Genomic DNA, 18,274 nt, shown 5'->3' with positions numbered 1-18,274 from the left:
AGCCAAAATAAAGCTTCTTCGAGTCACAGTGGAGGCATGGTGTTTCAATGATGCATGCGTCCTAAGAGTCCAGAAGCCACACCAAAGCCACGCTCCAGTCTGGAGCGTGGCTTTGGTGTGGCTTCTGGACTCTTAGGATGCATGCATCATTGAAACACCATGCCTCCACTGTGACTCGAAGCAGCTTTATTTTGGCTGTCTGTAACAGGCCTATGTGAATAAGTACTATGTCTTTGATACAGCTCAAAATGTAAGCAGTGCTTTGTTTTTAATTGTATGTTATTTTTGTATTTTGTTAATAAATAAAAAAATGTAAGCAGTGGTCTAGAATGACAATTTAAACATACAGTTATTCACTATATCTGAAGCAATGAGCTATTCTGTTACACAGGAGAGTTTTCTTTGTAGAGTAGCAAACTGATAATAGAGGCATGTGATTATGAGTTCAGAGCTCTTCTCTGAGAGGTACATCATTTGTGTGTGATGGCAGGGTCACATTATTTTGATTTAATTATACCATATCATTTTTCATCAATTGTGCCAATTTGATTGATTTTATGTTCTAATCAATTTTCCTTAAATGACCTTTATTTTTTATAATTAATTATTTTGTCCTGTGTTGTTCCAAACATTTTGCCTTTGTTCATTATTGTACTACTTTTGGGTGAGTTGTGTGGTTAGAAAGCTATGGCGATTTCATGTGTTATCTGACGATCTTTACCAAAATTGGATAGTATCAAGGGAAAACTGTGACAGCATTGAATCAAGAGTGCTGACATAAGTATTTTTTTAAAAAAACTTCATGTCCACTCCACATGCTACTTTTTATGTTTACCAGATATGTCTACCAGCATATCAGCATGTAATAGAATGGTTGCAGCTTTTGTGGACGATTCAGAAGTCATATATCTGTCCCAGTTCTTAATCCTACTGCATATTCAGATTTTTAAAAAAGTTGTTTTTGTTTTTGCTTTGAGATGCCTTGTGAATCCAAAATTAAAAGGGATTATAAATGGATATTTATTGAACATTATTTGCATTTATTTCTTTAGGCTTGAGAACACTTTGTTTTGCTGTAGCTGAGATTTCAGAAAGTGACTATCAAGAGTGGCTAAGTGTTTATCAAAGAGCTGCAACTTCTGTACAGAACAGAGCACTAAAACTTGAAGAAAGTTATGAACTAATTGAAAAAGTAGGTAATGCTTGAATATATTCTTTTTGTATCATCATTTATTGAAATTTGCGCTAATAAAAAGTTGACATATATTACATTTGCTATCAGAATTTGGAATTGACCAGATAGTTTTAAAAGAAAGACATTAGCTCTGAAGTGGTCTAATTTTATTTTGAGAAACAAAAATATGGTGTGAACATTAAAGGTAGACATCTTCAGTTTTAAATGCTAAACATCATCAAATGAACAGAATTTTATATGCTTTGATGTCTGGGCCTGGATACTGTGGTTTTCATTTTCACCTGCATAAAAAGTATAACCCAGACAGCCCTGAGACAAGCATAAAGACTTTTGCAACCTAGGTAAGCCCATTTCTTGCCTTTATCCTTGAAAATATCACTACTGGTGAAAGACCCTACGTCTCTTTAAGATATTAATTTCCAGAAAAAGCCAGCAGATTTCCTTGTACAGTACTTCTCATTCATTTGATATTAGTCTCGAAAAGAATAAGTTCAAGGGAAAATAGTAACAAGGATCAAAGGTAGTAGTCCTATAGCAACCCTATGAATGAGAGATCTCCAAGAGGTTCTGTTATTCTCCTTCAGCAGCTCATTTCAAATTAGTTGGTTTCCTTCCTATCAACTTTCTTTACTTCAAGCTTTTGCCTCCATACACAGAAATCAGAAATATTATGATACAGTACAGATGTTTCTGACTTTGGTATTTGAGTATATATAGCTGCATGTTAAGATCTGTTGTAGTTCCAAGTGCTTGTGGGTGCAGTCCAGTAATGGCCAGAGACCAAGGCTAAAAAATTGGACCAAAAATACTAGCATATTTTAACTTAAAGTTCTTACTGCCAGTAACTAATGATTAGAAGAAATATTTAAACTTTTTAGATTAGGAAAAGCCTCTTAAAAAAATGAATCATTGCCAAAGTGCAGTGGGATGAATTGTATGTTGCCATCTGGGTAATCGCTCGGGTTAATTCAACACCAGGGCTTGAAGTCCTCATCTCCACTTTAAGATATATTAACTCCAGTCCTTGTTCTTATATATTATTACTCTTGCAATGCCCTATTTGGGATTAATATTAAAAATTTTAAGAGGTAATGCTCTGTGCTCTTTTCAAAGAATCTTCAATTACTTGGAGCTACAGCCATAGAAGATAAGTTACAAGACCAAGTGCCTGAAACGATAGAAACTCTCATGAAAGCAGATATCAAAATTTGGATCCTTACTGGAGACAAGCAAGAGACTGCTATTAACATAGGTAATGTAGTAAGCATAAGTCTGGTTGTAACATTTTTAACTGTCAAACAGTTTTTCTTTTAAATTGAAACAAAGATGTAAATTTGGTTAGGCTTTGGTGTTCATTTTTCTTTCTAATTTAGTTCAAGATTCTTCCAGCATATCAGATACCCCAGGGTATTTTGATGTCCCAGGGTGTCAAAAGATTTTCACTTCTTAAATACACAGCAAGAGTCCTGCAGCTCCTTGTGAGAGCCTGGCCATCGTCATCGCTTCTGCTGAGGTCACAACGGGGTGCCCAACCACGTGATCAACAAAGAGAGGGTCTCTCTACCTCCTCTTTGTTGATAGCGTGGGCATCCCATTCTGACCTCACCAGAAATGATGGCTAGGCTCTTGCAGGAAGCTCCTTGCTCAACAAGACCACAGTGGCAGAGGCACTAAAAGGGGTGAGCCAGTGATGACACAGTGTCACCCAATAAGCCGTATGGATATGTCTGGCCAGCATTATGTCAACCTGTGGCAGCTCTGGAGCATAATACACTGGATTAAGGAGGACAGTATAGATATGACCATCAGAAGAGGGATTAAATAGTGTCTCTGCCTAGCTATAAAGTAAAATTGCCAACCATGCTACCTCAGAAAAAGATTGCTTGTAAAGATAAGGGACAGGGAGGCTTTTCATGACAGTTTTATTCTAAAGTCATACACACTTAGGCAGGTTACAGACCGCCATTTGGGACGTCCTTAGGACGTCCCAGTTTAAAAAAGGGGCGTCTCTTCTAGACGCCCCTACTCCTGTTACGGATTCTGTCCGTAACAAATGGCAGCGGCCGTTCCACACCGCCGCCGCCATTTTGACATCTTGGACGTCTAGTGTCCAGATGTGTCGCAGTGGAAGTGACGCCACGAAAGCGCGCCTTGCGCTTTGCGGCGCCACTTCCAGGGCCCAGGAAGGAGCACGATTTCCGCGCTCCTTCCTCGCAGCGTCCGGGAGTCCCGCGGTTTAGAAGCTGCGGCTCCTGGACTCTGCAACCGGCGCCGGCAGCAGACCGCCGCAATTTGGCGGTCTGTAACGCGCCTTAGTTTTTCTAAACGGAGTTCCTGCATAGCTTCTATCACTGAATTGGCACATAATATCAAAGCTACTATACAGTAGTACATTTGGTATTTAGTTAGAGAAATTTGGGGCTCATTTGCATAGTAATTGAGAGAATACCAGAACTGCATTTCAGCCTCTGCACAATATTCTTATCTTTTAGTGAGGATACTGTGATATCGCTACTTGGTTCGTACCTAGATACTAGTCCCCCTCTTTTGAGATATTGATGAATATTTCTTTTAATAGGACACTCATGCAAACTCTTAAGAAAGAACATGGGGCTACTCGTCATAAATGAAGGCTCTCTTGATGTAAGTATAATCTAATACTTCTATTGATGTCTATACAGTTTTATCTGTAATGCTTACATTCTGCATACATTTAAAAGAAGTTCCTACTTTCCAGGAGCCCCATTTTCTCTACTATGCAAAGTGTGGTAGGAGAGTAGTGGCCCAACTTCCCTTTTTGTACTATGGCTGATAGTCAAGAATATCATGGGATAGGCCAGGAGCAGCCCAAGACCAATCAGTATTGCTTGGTCCTGAGGCAGTCTTGAAGGGGATGGCTCTAGGAAATATTTTAATCTGATTTGTTTCTGGGACATAGGAAGAAGTCCATTGCATAACTTCAGCTATTGCTTCTCAGCTTTTCCTGCTTATGCTTTCCTGCTCATGCTTTTCATTGCTATGGATACAGTTTAACAGCTTGCTGAGGGAGGATTAGTTACAAATAATCTGAGAGTAGATACAATGAAGATGGGGATTGCCCTCCGCAAAGAGGTTTAACAGTATATGGGAAGTATAATTTCAACAGTTGAGCAAATCCTCTTATACCCACGAGAGGGCACTATTGAGTTTTACAGAATTTCATTGATAAAGAAGCGTAAGGACCAGAAATGCATACTTTAAAAAAAACCTTTAAAACAGGATTAATGTGGTAAATTATGCAAATTAAAGAAAGAGTATAGTGAAATGGCTCATTAAAATGAGACCAAGTGTTATCTCAGTTACATGGTCTTGGGAAGTAATTATTATCTTAGATTCACCTTTCTTCTCCAATCTGGTATATAGGGAAAATACTTATAACACACCTTTCTCCCAAAATTACATCCAAGGCAGCATGCAATAGATTAAAAAACACAATTTAAACATTGATTACAAAAATTAAAAAAGAATTAAACATCACTACAGTCAGCCCTCCATATCCTACTCAACAACAAGTTTATTGATTAGTCAGCTGACCATATCAATAGAATACTAAATACAGTTACAAAATTACAGCATATAAAATACAAGATAAAAATATCAGAGTGTCCAAGTGTAAATAATTATCCTGACTTTCATGGTGGTTGTAAAGATTATTGAGGTATGTGTGAAGCACTTCAAACACTTAAACACTCTGTAATGGTATTATGGTGGTACAGCCATTGCTGTAATATTATTAGTATTGTAGTTGGACAGATAGAAGTGTAAAGCAGCGCTTCTCAAGCTGTCACATATGGTGACTCACATTTTTTTCTTCTAATGTACCATATTTGTGCCATGTTATTATCACATTTATAGGTCTCCTGGAAATTGGTTGTGAAGTAGCAGCTGATGCACATGGATCGGCACTAATGCCCTGATTATCACTTTGAATAGCACTGATGTAAGGAAAAGGCAAAGAAACCCATCTCAGGAGAAAGCAGGATATAAAATAAATAAATAAGATGGATGTACAGTACATTAATTAAAATGCCAGAATTCTGTAGATTTCCATAAGCAGTAAAATGACATCTTTCTTATTAGTGAGATTCCTTCCTTCCTTCCTGTCCAATGTGTTTCCCAATATGGGACCCCTAGCAGTTTTAATGAATTAATTACTCTGGGAACCATTAAAGTGAAATGCTGGAGTTTATAACAAAGGGGAAGTTGATCAGCACATGGGAACAAAAGATGCAAATGGATGCAAATACTGAGAAGATAATTTTAAATCAATTTGGCTCTCTCCATGCTGAACAGTAACATGCAGTGCAGCAGGGGAGGAGGAACGATGACAAGAGGAAAACAGTGGATATTAGCTATAAGGGAAACCAGATCACTTGGAAATGAACTAAGGGCTTAAAGATTACATACAGTGATAGAATAAAGTAACAATAGCAAGATTGCTCTAAACAGTATTTTATACTCCCTTCACACACATACACACACATACCACGACCTGTCTTCTATTGCCAACTGCAAAACTTGGACAGTTGCTTAACATTGATAGCTATACTAATAAAGTGGCATTGAAAACATTCAGTTAAATTAACTATTACATGCATGTAAAATTATTCAAAAGAAAGTAAAGTGCATTTTTGGTTATTATATTTTACAGGCAACAAGAGAGACATTAAGCCATCACTGCAGCACTCTTGGTGATGCTTTGAGAAAGGAAAATGATTTTGCTCTTATTATTGATGGTAAAACATTGAAGTATGCCTTGACATTTGGTGTAAGACAGTATTTTCTGGACTTGTCTCTGTCTTGTAAAGCTGTTATTTGTTGCAGGTAAACCTTTTTCTTCAGTATAAAATATTAATACAGTCTTGTGTAGTCTTTCTCTCCCAAAATATAAGACAACAGAACTTCTCTGAAGGTGCCAGCCACAGATGCTAGTGAAATGTCAGGAAGAAACTCTGCTAGAACATGGCCACATAGCCCGAAAAACCCACAAAAAATTATGGATGCCGGCCATGAAAGCCTTCAACTTCACAACAGAACTTCTAATTCTCAAAAGTGGTCTAAAGAAATGGGGGGAGGAAGCATATTTTAGCCAGGTTGTCATTTTGCTATCTTGGAACAAACATACCTGCCCTGTCTCTCCGTACCAATTGTTATCACAGTACCCTGGTTCCTTTGGACATCTTTGTCTTGAGGTGTCATTCTGGTGAGGCGGCTGTGTTTCTATTCGCTGCCTGCAGCCCTGATAAAACTTTCTGCATTCTTCCTGTGCTGCATGGGATTCCTTCCCCCAAAAGGGAAGCCTATGTTCTCCTGAGTCGCTATGCCCTGACATCACACTTGTTCAGGGATGTCTGATAGCTGCTACTATAGTAATCCCATTGCATTCCAGTTGTTCTTTTGCCATGTTTTTGGCAACGTGTGGTCTTTGTTACAGTCCTCTTGCAAATGGACTGTCTCTTTTTTTTTTTTTTTGGATGGCCTGCTTTGACTTGTCCCTAGCCCTTTGAGACCAACATATAAAGCAGGATGATATCCCTTACATATCACATCGTGCTTCATTTACGCTCCCCACATCTATACATATGATAGGGGTTTTGTGGCACTATTGTATGGTCCATAAAGCTCTTATGCTCATGCTGGCCATGATGCAATGGATTCAGATGCACCTATGGATGCTCCATCTAAACATTAGGAGGAACTTCCTGACAGCAAGACTTGTTCAATAATGCAACGCACCTTTTCCCAGTGTGGTGGCCATCTATCTTTGGAGATATTTGGGGCGAGGTTGTACGACCTTCTGTCAGGCTGCTTGATGTTCTATTCCTGTGTGGCAAGGAGTTGGGCTTCATGGCTTTAAGGTCTCTTTCAACTCTATGATTCTTTGTTTCTTTGATTCCATGATTCATGCATAATTCCAGAAATTGTTACTGGTGTCCTTTTCCAGATCGATGCTGTCTAGACTTTCTCTGGATGGGATGGACTGTCCATACTTTCAAGTACTCATTTCTGGTGTGGACAATTCTTCTCTGGTTTCTTTTCTGATGGTACTTAGCCATCTCATTACTGAACTCAGTTTTCGTTCGCTTCACACTCTATGCAGAAAAGGACATTTAGTTGTTGGTGTACTTTTGGTTTCGAAGGATCTGTTTATTGATGTCAGCCTATCACATATAATGACCTCTAGTGGCTTTATCATGTGACTGCCCCTATTTTACATTGAATATCCTTTTATCCTCACTTTTAAAGAGGGCTTGCTGAGCCCCTTGTTGATTACTGAAGCCATAACTTGCACACTTTCACATGGCTGCAGGGTTCTTTTGCCCTTCAGGTTGTGGTGTATTTTTCTTATTGGATCAAGAAGCAATTGTATAACATACCTTCTTGTTTTCAGTATTTTTCTACTAGTTCAGTACCACTTGCAGTTGATATCTTCTTCTGCCTTCACATCACATACCTCTGGATAGCTTTCTGTTGGAGATCGCCATTGCTAGCAAACCTGTGCTTCTGCTTGTCTAGGCCAGAGTTTTCTTTTCTTGATGGTCTTGTTTCTGCCAAATGAGTCACCCCTGGTGGCACAGGAGTTAAATGCTAGTACTGAAGGCACATAGCTATAAGTTCACAGCATTGTAAATTGAAGCCTACAGTTACACCTTGCAGACTGTTCATAGGCTGCTTAGTTCACTGTGGAAACTCACACAGATCTCTTTTTGTATCCAGGTGTGCAATTCCAGTTTCTCATACACACACAGATATTTTAATATTTATTTTATTATGTTTTATATGCCTATTTACCAAATGTGTGTTTCAAGCTGAAGATTTTATGGTCTAATGACTGCAAATAAAGATTATTTATTGCCTCCTGGCATTTTAGTCTCAAGACTTTAGGACTTTAGGTCAGTATTGCTTCCATCTAAATCTGCTATATCTGCCCACTTTTTGCCCAAAACCTTTTTTTTACTCACTTTAAAAGAAGTGACAGATATATGTTTGATGAACTGTAAAAATGTATTTGAAAAGAACAAAAAACCTTAGGCATACTGAGGCAATATTTCAGTCAGTCCATGTGCATTAGGAAACAGAGTTTCAAAGCAAATTATATCTAGATGGACTTTCCTGTGTTATGATGCTACTAATGTTCCTGGATCTCATCAGGTTATGCCACATTCAACAAAATTACAGTCTTGGAAGAAATTTATACAGCATTAGCTTAGAGGGAACCAAATGCTTCCATTCAACTTTATGAGATAGATTATTTTCATTCATTAGAGGTGGCTTTGAGTAATAAAAATATGGGGTAGTAGTAAGGATAGCACGGGTGTGGTGGCTTAGTGGTTAAGGTGCCAGTTCTGATGTTCGGAAGATCGGAAGGTTGGCAGTTCGAGGCCCGAGTGCTGCATGATGGGGTGAACTCCCCATCACTAGTCCCAGCTTCTACCAGTCTAGCAGTTTGAAGGCATACAAATGCAAATAGATAAATAGGTACCACTTAAGTGGGAAGGTAACAGCATTCTGTGCAGTCATGCTGGCCACATGACCACCAGAGCAGTCATCAGACAACGTTGGTTCTTTGGCTTAGAAATGGAGATGAGCACCGCCTCCTACAGTCGGTTATGACTAGACATACTACCTTTACCTTTAGAAATGACAGCCACGCCTACAAAGTAATCAGAGGCTTGGGTATGTCCCATATGATCATGCATTGTTCCTTTGCATCATCCAGATGAGATATTGGTATTAACTGTGAAGAGCCATTCCTGGATGTGCAGAGGAGCAAGCCACCCCATCCTGGAGACTTGGCTGCAACAATTTTTACATAGGGGTGAGAACCAATTTTGGTTAATTTCTTTCATAAGCTTTTTCTGCTCTGTCTCTCTCATGACTACTTTTAACTTAAAGCAAAGATATATATAATGAAATAGAGAAGATAAGAGTGAATGGACAAAACAATATTTGAATAATTCTTGCCTCTGAAGCTACTGCAAGAGATACAAACCTTGTGATAATGAATTGCTCTTCTGCACATCCAGTATCTTATCCCTATCTTCTTGATTCTTGATTGTTTCACTGCAGCTTTTAGAAGGTGCCTCCAAATCTTTCTTTGCAAATATTAGGATTTCAGAACTATGTGGTCAAGAAAAGCCAAAATGGCAATTTTGATTTCTTGTTTTACTTCTGCAAAAATATATATTTAATAATAATAATAAACTTGAAATGTGTCTCTTTCCCCCCCCCCCCCCCTCCATTTTCCTAGGGTTTCACCTCTTCAGAAGTCTGAAGTTGTGGAAATGGTTAAAAAACAAGTAAAGGTAGTAACATTAGCAATTGGTGATGGAGCAAATGATGTTAGTATGATACAAACAGCACATGTTGGTATTGGTATAAGTGGAAATGAAGGGCTACAAGCAGCTAATTCGTCAGATTATTCGATAGCTCAGGTAAACCTTTCTACTGATAAACAATATTTTTAAAATATCATTTTAAGGGCCTTATATACCTCTATCTAAAGTGTTTTTCCTATTATCATTTGTAGTTCAAGTATTTGAAGAATTTACTTTTGGTCCATGGTGCCTGGAACTACAGCAGAATTGCTAAATGCATCTTATACTGCTTCTACAAGAATATTGTCCTTTATATTATTGAGGTAATGCCAGAATAAATGTTTTTTTTAAAAAATTGCCACACTGAAGAGTGTGCAAATCTTTACACTGTCAAAATGAATGTTGTATATCATTTAACGCATTCCTTTCCATTTTGATTTGTAAAACCCTATTCATTATGGTTGTACTGATTGATTACTAATGTGAAAAGCAATTAGCCATTATATTTGGTTGGTTGGTTGGTTACATAAAATGAGTAGAATACATATAATAATTAAAACAAGACTTCTTGATTTCATAATATCAAGATATATATAAACAGGAAATTATGCCTTGAAGTATTTAATCATACCTATTACTCCAAAAGGTAAGAAATAAATTCCAGTGTTATATTTATCTTTATAATTTTTTTCTTTTCTTTTTTCCTTTTTGCCTGCTGATAGCAGTGCAGTTTATGTTCTTTGTTGTTTCAGTGACTCGCATATATGAGTGTTCACAGAGCTATGATCAGAATACTATAGAACTGAGTAGAGGAGGGATCTTCACTCCTAAATTCTGCATGACACTCAGACCCACTGGTCACTGCTGGTCCCTAAGAAAAGGCCTTTCCAGCCACAACAAAACAAATCATAGCATCATAAAATAATAGAGTTGGAAGAGGCCGCAAGGGCCATCCAGTCCAACCCCCTGGCATGCAGGAAATCTCAATCAAAGCATCCCCGGCAGATGGCCATCCAGCCTCTGTTTAAAGACTTCCAAGGAAGGAGACTCCAATACACTCCAAGGGAGTGTGTTCCACTGTTGAACAGCCCTTACTGTCACGAAGTTCCTCCTAATGGTGGAATCTCTTTTCCTGGAGCTTGCATCCATTGTTCCTAGTCTCTGGAGCAGCAGAAAATAAGCTTGCTCCCTCCTCAATATGACATCCCTACAAATATTTAAACAAAGCTATCATATCACCTCTTAACCTTCTCTTCTCCAGGTTAACATCCCCATCCCCCATAAATTATGGGATAATAATTTATGCTTGCCCACCTGGGAGCTACACCTCATCCACCCCTGGTCTAGAGAATGAACTGATTTGAATCCCAAGCGCAGTGGGACCTGACAAATCTTCCACTGGGTAGCAAAGGAGTTGGTGTTCTTTTAGAATGTTTGGTCATCTTTCAGTTCATTGTCAGCTTCTTTCCAGTTCCAAGACCAAAAATCCATAGACCTTTTTTTTGGGTAGTCACATTTTGAATTTTGAGAAAGTGTCATGTGGTCACATTTAGAATTTAGACAAAATGCCATGGGTAGCCTCACAAAATGGTTGCCTTAAGGGCTGCCCATTCATAAAATGGTTCCTATCATTAAACTGCTGTCATAGAAAGGCAAATTAATGCAGATAAAAAGCCAGTAATGTGCCAAATAAAAGATAATGTTAAGTTATATATCAGACAGACAAAACTATTATTTTGAACCCAAACAACTTTCAAAAGAGGAAAAAGTAGTTTCCCTATCTAACACAGAATACTCCCTCTCTCACTCATTCTCATTCCATATTACAAACAGAAGTACAGTACAAACATACATACTGCACCACTCTGTCCATACACAGACATGCAATCATGCACCATATTTATCCACAGCAATACATTGATTCCTTCTCTACCACACTGTCTCAGTACCCTCCCCAGACAACTGATCAGCTGCACTCCTTTTCAGTCAAAAAAAGATTGCCTTGCACATTTTTCTGCTAGCCAAACAGGTCATGCTGCAGCCCTTTCGAACACTACACATCTCACCTTGAGTCACTCTGTTGCCCCATAGACTTAAATAGTAGGGAGGAAGCAGCAGAATTAATTTCCCTACTCCTCCTTTTTTTCTCATTTTTGCATTTTGTAAAAAAATTTTTGAGAGGCTTAGTGCACAGCCTGACTTGTACTTTGCAAGGTGGCCTGCAGCATTCCTTCATTATGCCTATGCGACTAAGAAACATATTAGACAGCTGCAAGCAAGACATATTGTTTTACAGTTGCACGAAGTAAAAAATAATAGTTGTCTTCTTTTTTAATACAAGTAAAACTGAAAATTTGTTCAAGTTTAGTAAAATATTGTAAGATTTAACTGCCAATATGTCTAAATAGAACTGAATATGTTCATCATCTGTTCTCCAGATATGGTTTGCATTTGTTAATGGATTTTCTGGGCAAATTCTATTTGAAAGATGGTGCATAGGACTTTACAATGTGGTAAGGTTATTATGTTATTTCTTTTGATATTTTAAATTATTGTAAAATATTGAAATTCTTTATCAAACTAATCTTGTGGTATATTTTATTTATACATTAGATGTTTACAGCAATGCCCCCATTGACACTTGGAATATTTGAGAGATCCTGCCGCAAAGAAAATATGTTAAAATACCCTGAATTATACAAGACTTCTCAAAATGCCTTGGATTTCAATTCAAAGGTAGAAAAGATTTTGTTCAGTTTTTATACTAGCATTTTATGCATATTCAATTCTATCTAGGTTCTCTATCATTAAAAATTGTTAAAAGTATTTGACTCTATATTAGTTCTATGGGATTAAAAAGAGTGCTATTAAAATTATGAATGAAACTTCTACATCACTGTCAGGCTATAGTAATTGAATATAATTACCAGGATCTAAATGTCTATGGAGATTATCAGATGGAGGGGAAAAGCTGGGAGTAAAAGGCACATTCCTAGGAAGGTCGCACAATAGCACTGAAGATTTTCAGGCACTTTGCGCTTATCTAAGACTTAACCCATGAAGATCCAGGAATGTTCCAGCAACAAACGATTAATGGGGAAGTCCCGAGAATGTTTTGTTGCTGGAGCATTCCTGGAGCTTCATGAGTTAAGTCCTGAATAAGCACAACGTCGTTTTAAAATTGTCAGTGTGATCGCACAACTTTGCCAGGAGTATGCATTTTTCTTTCCCCATTTTTCCTCCATCTGGTAGTCTCTTATGTGTGGAAGCTATATCCACAGTGTGACTTTCCAGCCCTTCATTCAAACTACAGTTCTTTGTTCTCCTGAAAAGCTGTTCCTGAATATTGGGGAAACTCCAGAGCAAGATATTACTTGATGGAAAGTAGATGAAAGAGAATTTCATTGTACATCCTCAAGGTTGCAAAAGTATGTTCCTCTTACCCATAGGGCTAACTCTGGATCCAAACTTTTTATCAGTATAAATTATTTGCCTCCTTAATATTAATGCTTTTCTGGAAATACGTTTTAAACAAATATGAATGCCATGCATAAATCTTCCAAATTAAAACTGAAGTATGACCTAAAAATATTAAGGTGGAATAATTTTAGATTCCACACTCATTGTGGTTAGTCTGTATTCTGTAAATATTCTATAAATATTCATAATATTGTCTATATTCTGTAAAGCTACAGATACATTGAAACACTACATGAATACATAACTATTAATAAAAGTATTAATAAATAAGTTTGTACAGTAGCCCTTCCGTTTTTGCAGGGAATTCATTCTGGACCTCCCCACGTGAAAACAGAAAATCGCTGATTGTATTCGAGCCCCATTGGCTTGAATGGTGGCATGCCCCCCATTTTGTCCCCCTCCGTTTGCGAGGGATGTGGATTCAAAGTCCACAAAAATGGAGGGGCGACTATATATGCATGTAATCACAAGAATCAAATAATAGAACTCAGGTGCTTTCACCAGAATTATTAATATTATCCTAAATCTTACAGTCGGCTCTGTGTACTAAAACCTGTTAGGAAGTTTCCTCTAGTGTAAGTGTTTGGTGCCATAGAAACCTGGAGGAAGACAAGAAGTGAAAGAAGGTGACAGTTACCCTGGCACTGGATTGTTAGCTCTTGCCTGTAATTTTCACAGAAAGGCATAACTAACATTTCTATTTGGCCTTGGTTTCATCAGACTGTATACAAATTCAAAATAAGAGTTCAAGAGGAATTAATATTTCATGACTGAACACCAGAGTTTTAAATTCTAGAAGAATTTCAAGACAGTATATAGCAAAAAATATATTTAAAAGAACACACACACTTTTTTTCAAATTTTACGTTTTAATTATTACATTAGCTTTTTTCTCACTTATCCATTGCCCCATAGACTCTATTCATCAAAACAGTCTTATAGAGTAAACCCATAAATTATACAGATCAAAATAATTATAGATGAAATAACCATATTTCGTCTATAAGTCGTTGAACAAGTATGGTTTAATATAGCAGTTAAATGAATTTCAGAATTTTCATTGAATTCAGATTAGAAGATTATATTGCTATAGTGTGTATGTTTTTTTAAAAAAAGCTTTTTTCAAATGGTGTGAACATGTTCTGATCATGTCTGGTTTTAAGTACATATGGTTTGTTTATTTGATTGTGTTTATTTAAGTAGATTTTGTGTATAAATGGTTTTAAACTACATGTGAAGTCAGAATGGCTGAGACAGATTTGATGTGCAGAATATCTGGGATCATTCTTGCACTGAATGATGATGTGTATATTTGTTATGGTAAAAAGGGTCAGGGTTCATGGGGCCATGACGAGGGTTAAAGGATTAGCATGTAACAATAAGTATTGGTCAGGAAAATGGAAAAGCAGATCGAATTTTCTTGCACCCACCTGTGCTTTATGTCAAATAAAACTTGTGGCAATGACACAGCAAGGAGGAGAGACAAAGGTTAACGAGTAACACAAGTTGAAAAATGTGCACAGTATTGTGGCGTAAATTGGATCATAAAACCTTACCTGGTTGGATAAAGTAACAAAGAAGTTAGAGACATGGTGGAACATTTTTTGAGAGAGGTAACTTAATTTTTATTATTTGAACAACTTAAAAGTTTTTGTGGGCTTCAATTTAGCATAATAAAGATACTCTGTAAAAGATTACATAATATAGAACATAGTTGTTTTTTATAGGGTGTCCACAGCTCTTTTCTTACCTGGTTCTCATATAGTGCACAGAGTGCTGGATTTGAATATTTACAAATATTGACTATATACACTTTTGAATGTAAGTTTTTAAATGTTTAGTAAAAAAAGAAACAATCATAGAAATGTGTGTTTAGTGAAGAAATCTGATGCACATTGACAGCCCAATTTATTTGCTGTTTTAAAATTGAAATAGTTGTGTTAAATTATATCTCTGTCCTCTGTTCATTAGGAAAATAAAGCCACAAATATCTGTGGATAGTATTTATTACATCTTAATGTTAGCACTGCACATAGCAAAGGTTATTTTTCATTGGGATTTGGCTTTTTAGTTTAACAGGCTTTTTTTCCATTTTTGTTAAAGAAATTAAAAGTGAAAGATCATGAACCTCTTTTGATAAACATAAAAATAAATAAATGACCCATGAAGAGCTGTGAGGCAGAAAATGCCTTGGTTATATTAGTTCTTGAAGGTGGCCTTTTGAAAAACACATTTTCTGAATCTTTCTAAAAGATAAAAAGAAGGTTAGAGTTCACAGAGTTAGTTTTATCACAAATGGTTCTCATGAATGTTTGTTTTCCTTTAGGTTTTCTGGGTTCATTGTTTAAATGGCCTCTTCCACTCAGTAATTCTGTTTTGGTTTCCACTAAAAGCCATCCAATATGGTAAGTAAATGAATGAAATACAAAACTGAAAAGTACTGTATATATTTAAAATGGCTGTGCCCAGAATTATACCTGGGCAAGGTCCATAATGTAACAGCTTAAATAACAATGTTTTGAATAACAGCTGTACTTGTTCTTGGTGCGTTTTTTTATTTTTCTATCATGAATTAAAATATTTTAAAATCAAATATATTGTAATTAGGGGTATGACAGTTATTTAATAACATAAAAACACATATGTGTTCTCCACAGTATGTGATTTGAGAGCCAGAGCTCTGATTAAGTGATAGAAATGAATTTGAAAGTACAGTCATCCATTTTCATGAGGGATCAGTTGCGGACCTCCCTGCAAAAATGGAAATTTGCAAATATTCAAGCCTCATTGGCTTGATTGGCAGCACACTCCCGTTTGCGGCTCTGTGCATGCACCGTGGGCACACAGACCATTTCAACCCTTGCCAGTCCGTGACAAAGCCCATGAAAATAGAGGGACAACTGTATTTCCAAACGAAGAGTATGCAGGCCTCTACTTTTAAAATCTTTCATTATCTGCAGAGGATAAAATATATATATAAACTTTAAAAAAAAGATTAATAGGTCAAATGCTTCAGCCTTTCTACCAGTTTGTACTTGGAAGAGACAGAAATATTTCTGCAGAGTAAAAATTGTTGGTTTCAGTTCACGGGTAAGCAACAATCTTTTGTTTGTTTTACCACCAAATGTGGTAAATAAATGGAATAATTAAATAATAAGGTTCACTATCACTCCCAAAGTCTATGAGGGAACTGTCTGTACCGGGTCTCAGTACCAGTCATCAGGGCCAATCTCATTGGTACTAGCTGAAGACAAACAAGGAATGCAGCTCCACCACTCGTATCTAGTTCAGCATCATAAAAGCTGATCTGAAAACAAACTTTCCATAGTATACAGATGACTGTCAAGATTAAGAAAAAGAAGGATAAAAACAATGCAAAGTATAAGTACCGGAAACAGCTTTCATCAACTACAGTGACTAACAATAACTGCAGTTAGTATTGCAGTGACAGCAGATCTGACCTCAGTACCAGATCTTTCCATTCCAGCTCTTCTAGTCATGATCAAGAGTCAGTTGGAAGAAGTTGTGCTCACTGTAGCTACTGATGTGAGTGGGGTAATGAAGAATATATTGGTCATGACATAAAACCAGTTATCATTACAGAGAACCCATTGCCTAATTTTGCTATGTGAAATGACATTCAAGGGTTAAACAGCTTTACCAACATCTTCACCATGCCCCTGTAGCTGTCTCAAGTCAACTGAAGGAAACTGCCATATGCATATTTATTTATTTTTCCTCCTGGAGAGTATTACAACCAATCATATTGACTTCATTGGTATTGATCCTGATATTACTAGAAGCTGATTTTGATCTCTAAAGAAAATTGTCTCCAGACTGCTGCTGTACTTCTTTGAGGAACTAGAATATCATTAGAACTCTTACTGTGGTATGTAAATCTCCTGAGGTGGCATCTCCCTTAAGTTAAAGAAAGCTCAAGCTGGTTCTAGTTTCAGTACAGAAGACACTACCACCAGTCCTATCACATTATTGGAGGCACTTGCTGGTAGAAAAGCCAGATATTCAATGGGCCTTTCCACTACAAGAAGGAGAAAGGGTTCAGGCTATCTCACAATGCTAATCAAATGAAAAGTATGATTCCAAATCCTCCTCTCCACAGTTCACTATTAATGTCTTCCCCAAAATATTTTGTAACAGATAACAAAATACAGTCTTTCCTGGCTTTTTCTTTATATCGACAGCTTAAGCAAAATGTTATCAGAGCCTGAAGTTGCATTCTCTAGGTCCCTCTGAATCACTAACGAAGCTTTATGAACAGTTCTTATTCAATGCATTTTGAAGAAAACCTGCTTTGATTTAAACACCTGTTGAATCTTTCTGAATCACTCTAATTTGATTCTGGATCTGTTCAGATCTGAAGATCAATCCCTACTTGGAAGACTTCTTCAAAGCCATTTAGGTCAAAATACAGTGGGGCCTCGGTATCCATGGATTTGGTATCTGCACATTTCAGCATCCACAGACTGAAATTAAGATTTTGTTTTTATCTGTGATTGATGCCAGCCAGGCTGAGAAGCAGTCTCAGGGCAGGAAGGGAGATTGAGGTGGAAGGATTTGGGCACTAGGGATTCATTCTTCCTGCTTCTGGTGCAGTTTGACTCTAAAGGAGTAGCTGGCATGCTCCCAGGAAAATGTAGGCATGGTGCTTTGGGTTTGCCTTCCCCTCCCATTTGGCTTATTGAAATCCCTCTCTCCTGTCTGATTGAAATCAATACCACAAAAGAGTTTAAAAAAGCAGTAAGTGCCTGGCTCTGGGCACATGGCCTTGCCAGTGCTGCCTTTCAACCCCTCATTCCCCCACTGTTTCTGACTGAAAGCAGTCCCATGAAGGAATTTAAAAGAGAGGAAGAAGCAATAAGGTCTGGGAGCCTGGCTTTGCCAGTGTTGCCTTCCAACCCCTGATCCACCCCATTTTTAATTGAAAGCAACCCCATGAAGTAGTTTAAAAGAGATCAAGAAGCAGTAAGTGCCTGCTCTAGTAGCTTGGCCTTGCTGGTGCTGCCTTCTAACCCCTGAGACTGAACTCAACCCCAAGAAGGAGGACACTGGGGGGAGGTTGGAAGGCAGCACCGGCAAGGCCAAGCTCCCAGAGGTAGGCACTTACTGAGATAGGCACTTACTGTTTCTTGATCTCTTTTAAACTCCATTGTAGGACTGATTTCAATCAGAAATCAATAAGCCAAGAGGGAAGGGAGCCATGCCCCAAGCTATGCCTTCATTC

General features: G+C 37.6%; 1 protein-coding gene across 5 annotated transcripts in view; it reads left to right on the top strand.

The window, feature by feature from the left end:
• Positions 1 to 18,274, top strand: part of ATP8A1 (ATPase phospholipid transporting 8A1) — a 100,900-nt gene that overhangs the window by 63,033 nt on the left and 19,593 nt on the right. For all 5 annotated transcript variants that reach the window (XM_089525180.1, XM_089525178.1, XM_089525182.1 and 2 more), the window contains 9 exons: positions 1,053 to 1,192; positions 2,309 to 2,447; positions 3,774 to 3,838; positions 5,886 to 6,058; positions 9,486 to 9,669; positions 9,765 to 9,875; positions 11,991 to 12,065; positions 12,166 to 12,288; positions 15,359 to 15,437. In XM_089525180.1, the coding sequence (XP_089381306.1) occupies positions 1,053 to 1,192; positions 2,309 to 2,447; positions 3,774 to 3,838; positions 5,886 to 6,058; positions 9,486 to 9,669; positions 9,765 to 9,875; positions 11,991 to 12,065; positions 12,166 to 12,288; positions 15,359 to 15,437 (1,089 nt within the window). The remainder of the gene's footprint in view (positions 1 to 1,052; positions 1,193 to 2,308; positions 2,448 to 3,773; positions 3,839 to 5,885; positions 6,059 to 9,485; positions 9,670 to 9,764; positions 9,876 to 11,990; positions 12,066 to 12,165; positions 12,289 to 15,358; positions 15,438 to 18,274) is intronic.

This window comes from Sceloporus occidentalis, unplaced genomic scaffold, assembly GCF_023333645.1.
Source record: "Sceloporus occidentalis isolate IW3139 unplaced genomic scaffold, rSceOcc1.0.p SCAF_5, whole genome shotgun sequence".
NCBI classification, from domain to species: domain Eukaryota; kingdom Metazoa; phylum Chordata; class Lepidosauria; order Squamata; family Phrynosomatidae; genus Sceloporus; species Sceloporus occidentalis.
Note: the sequence above shows the minus strand (reverse complement) of the source record. Positions and strands in the feature narration are given on the sequence as shown.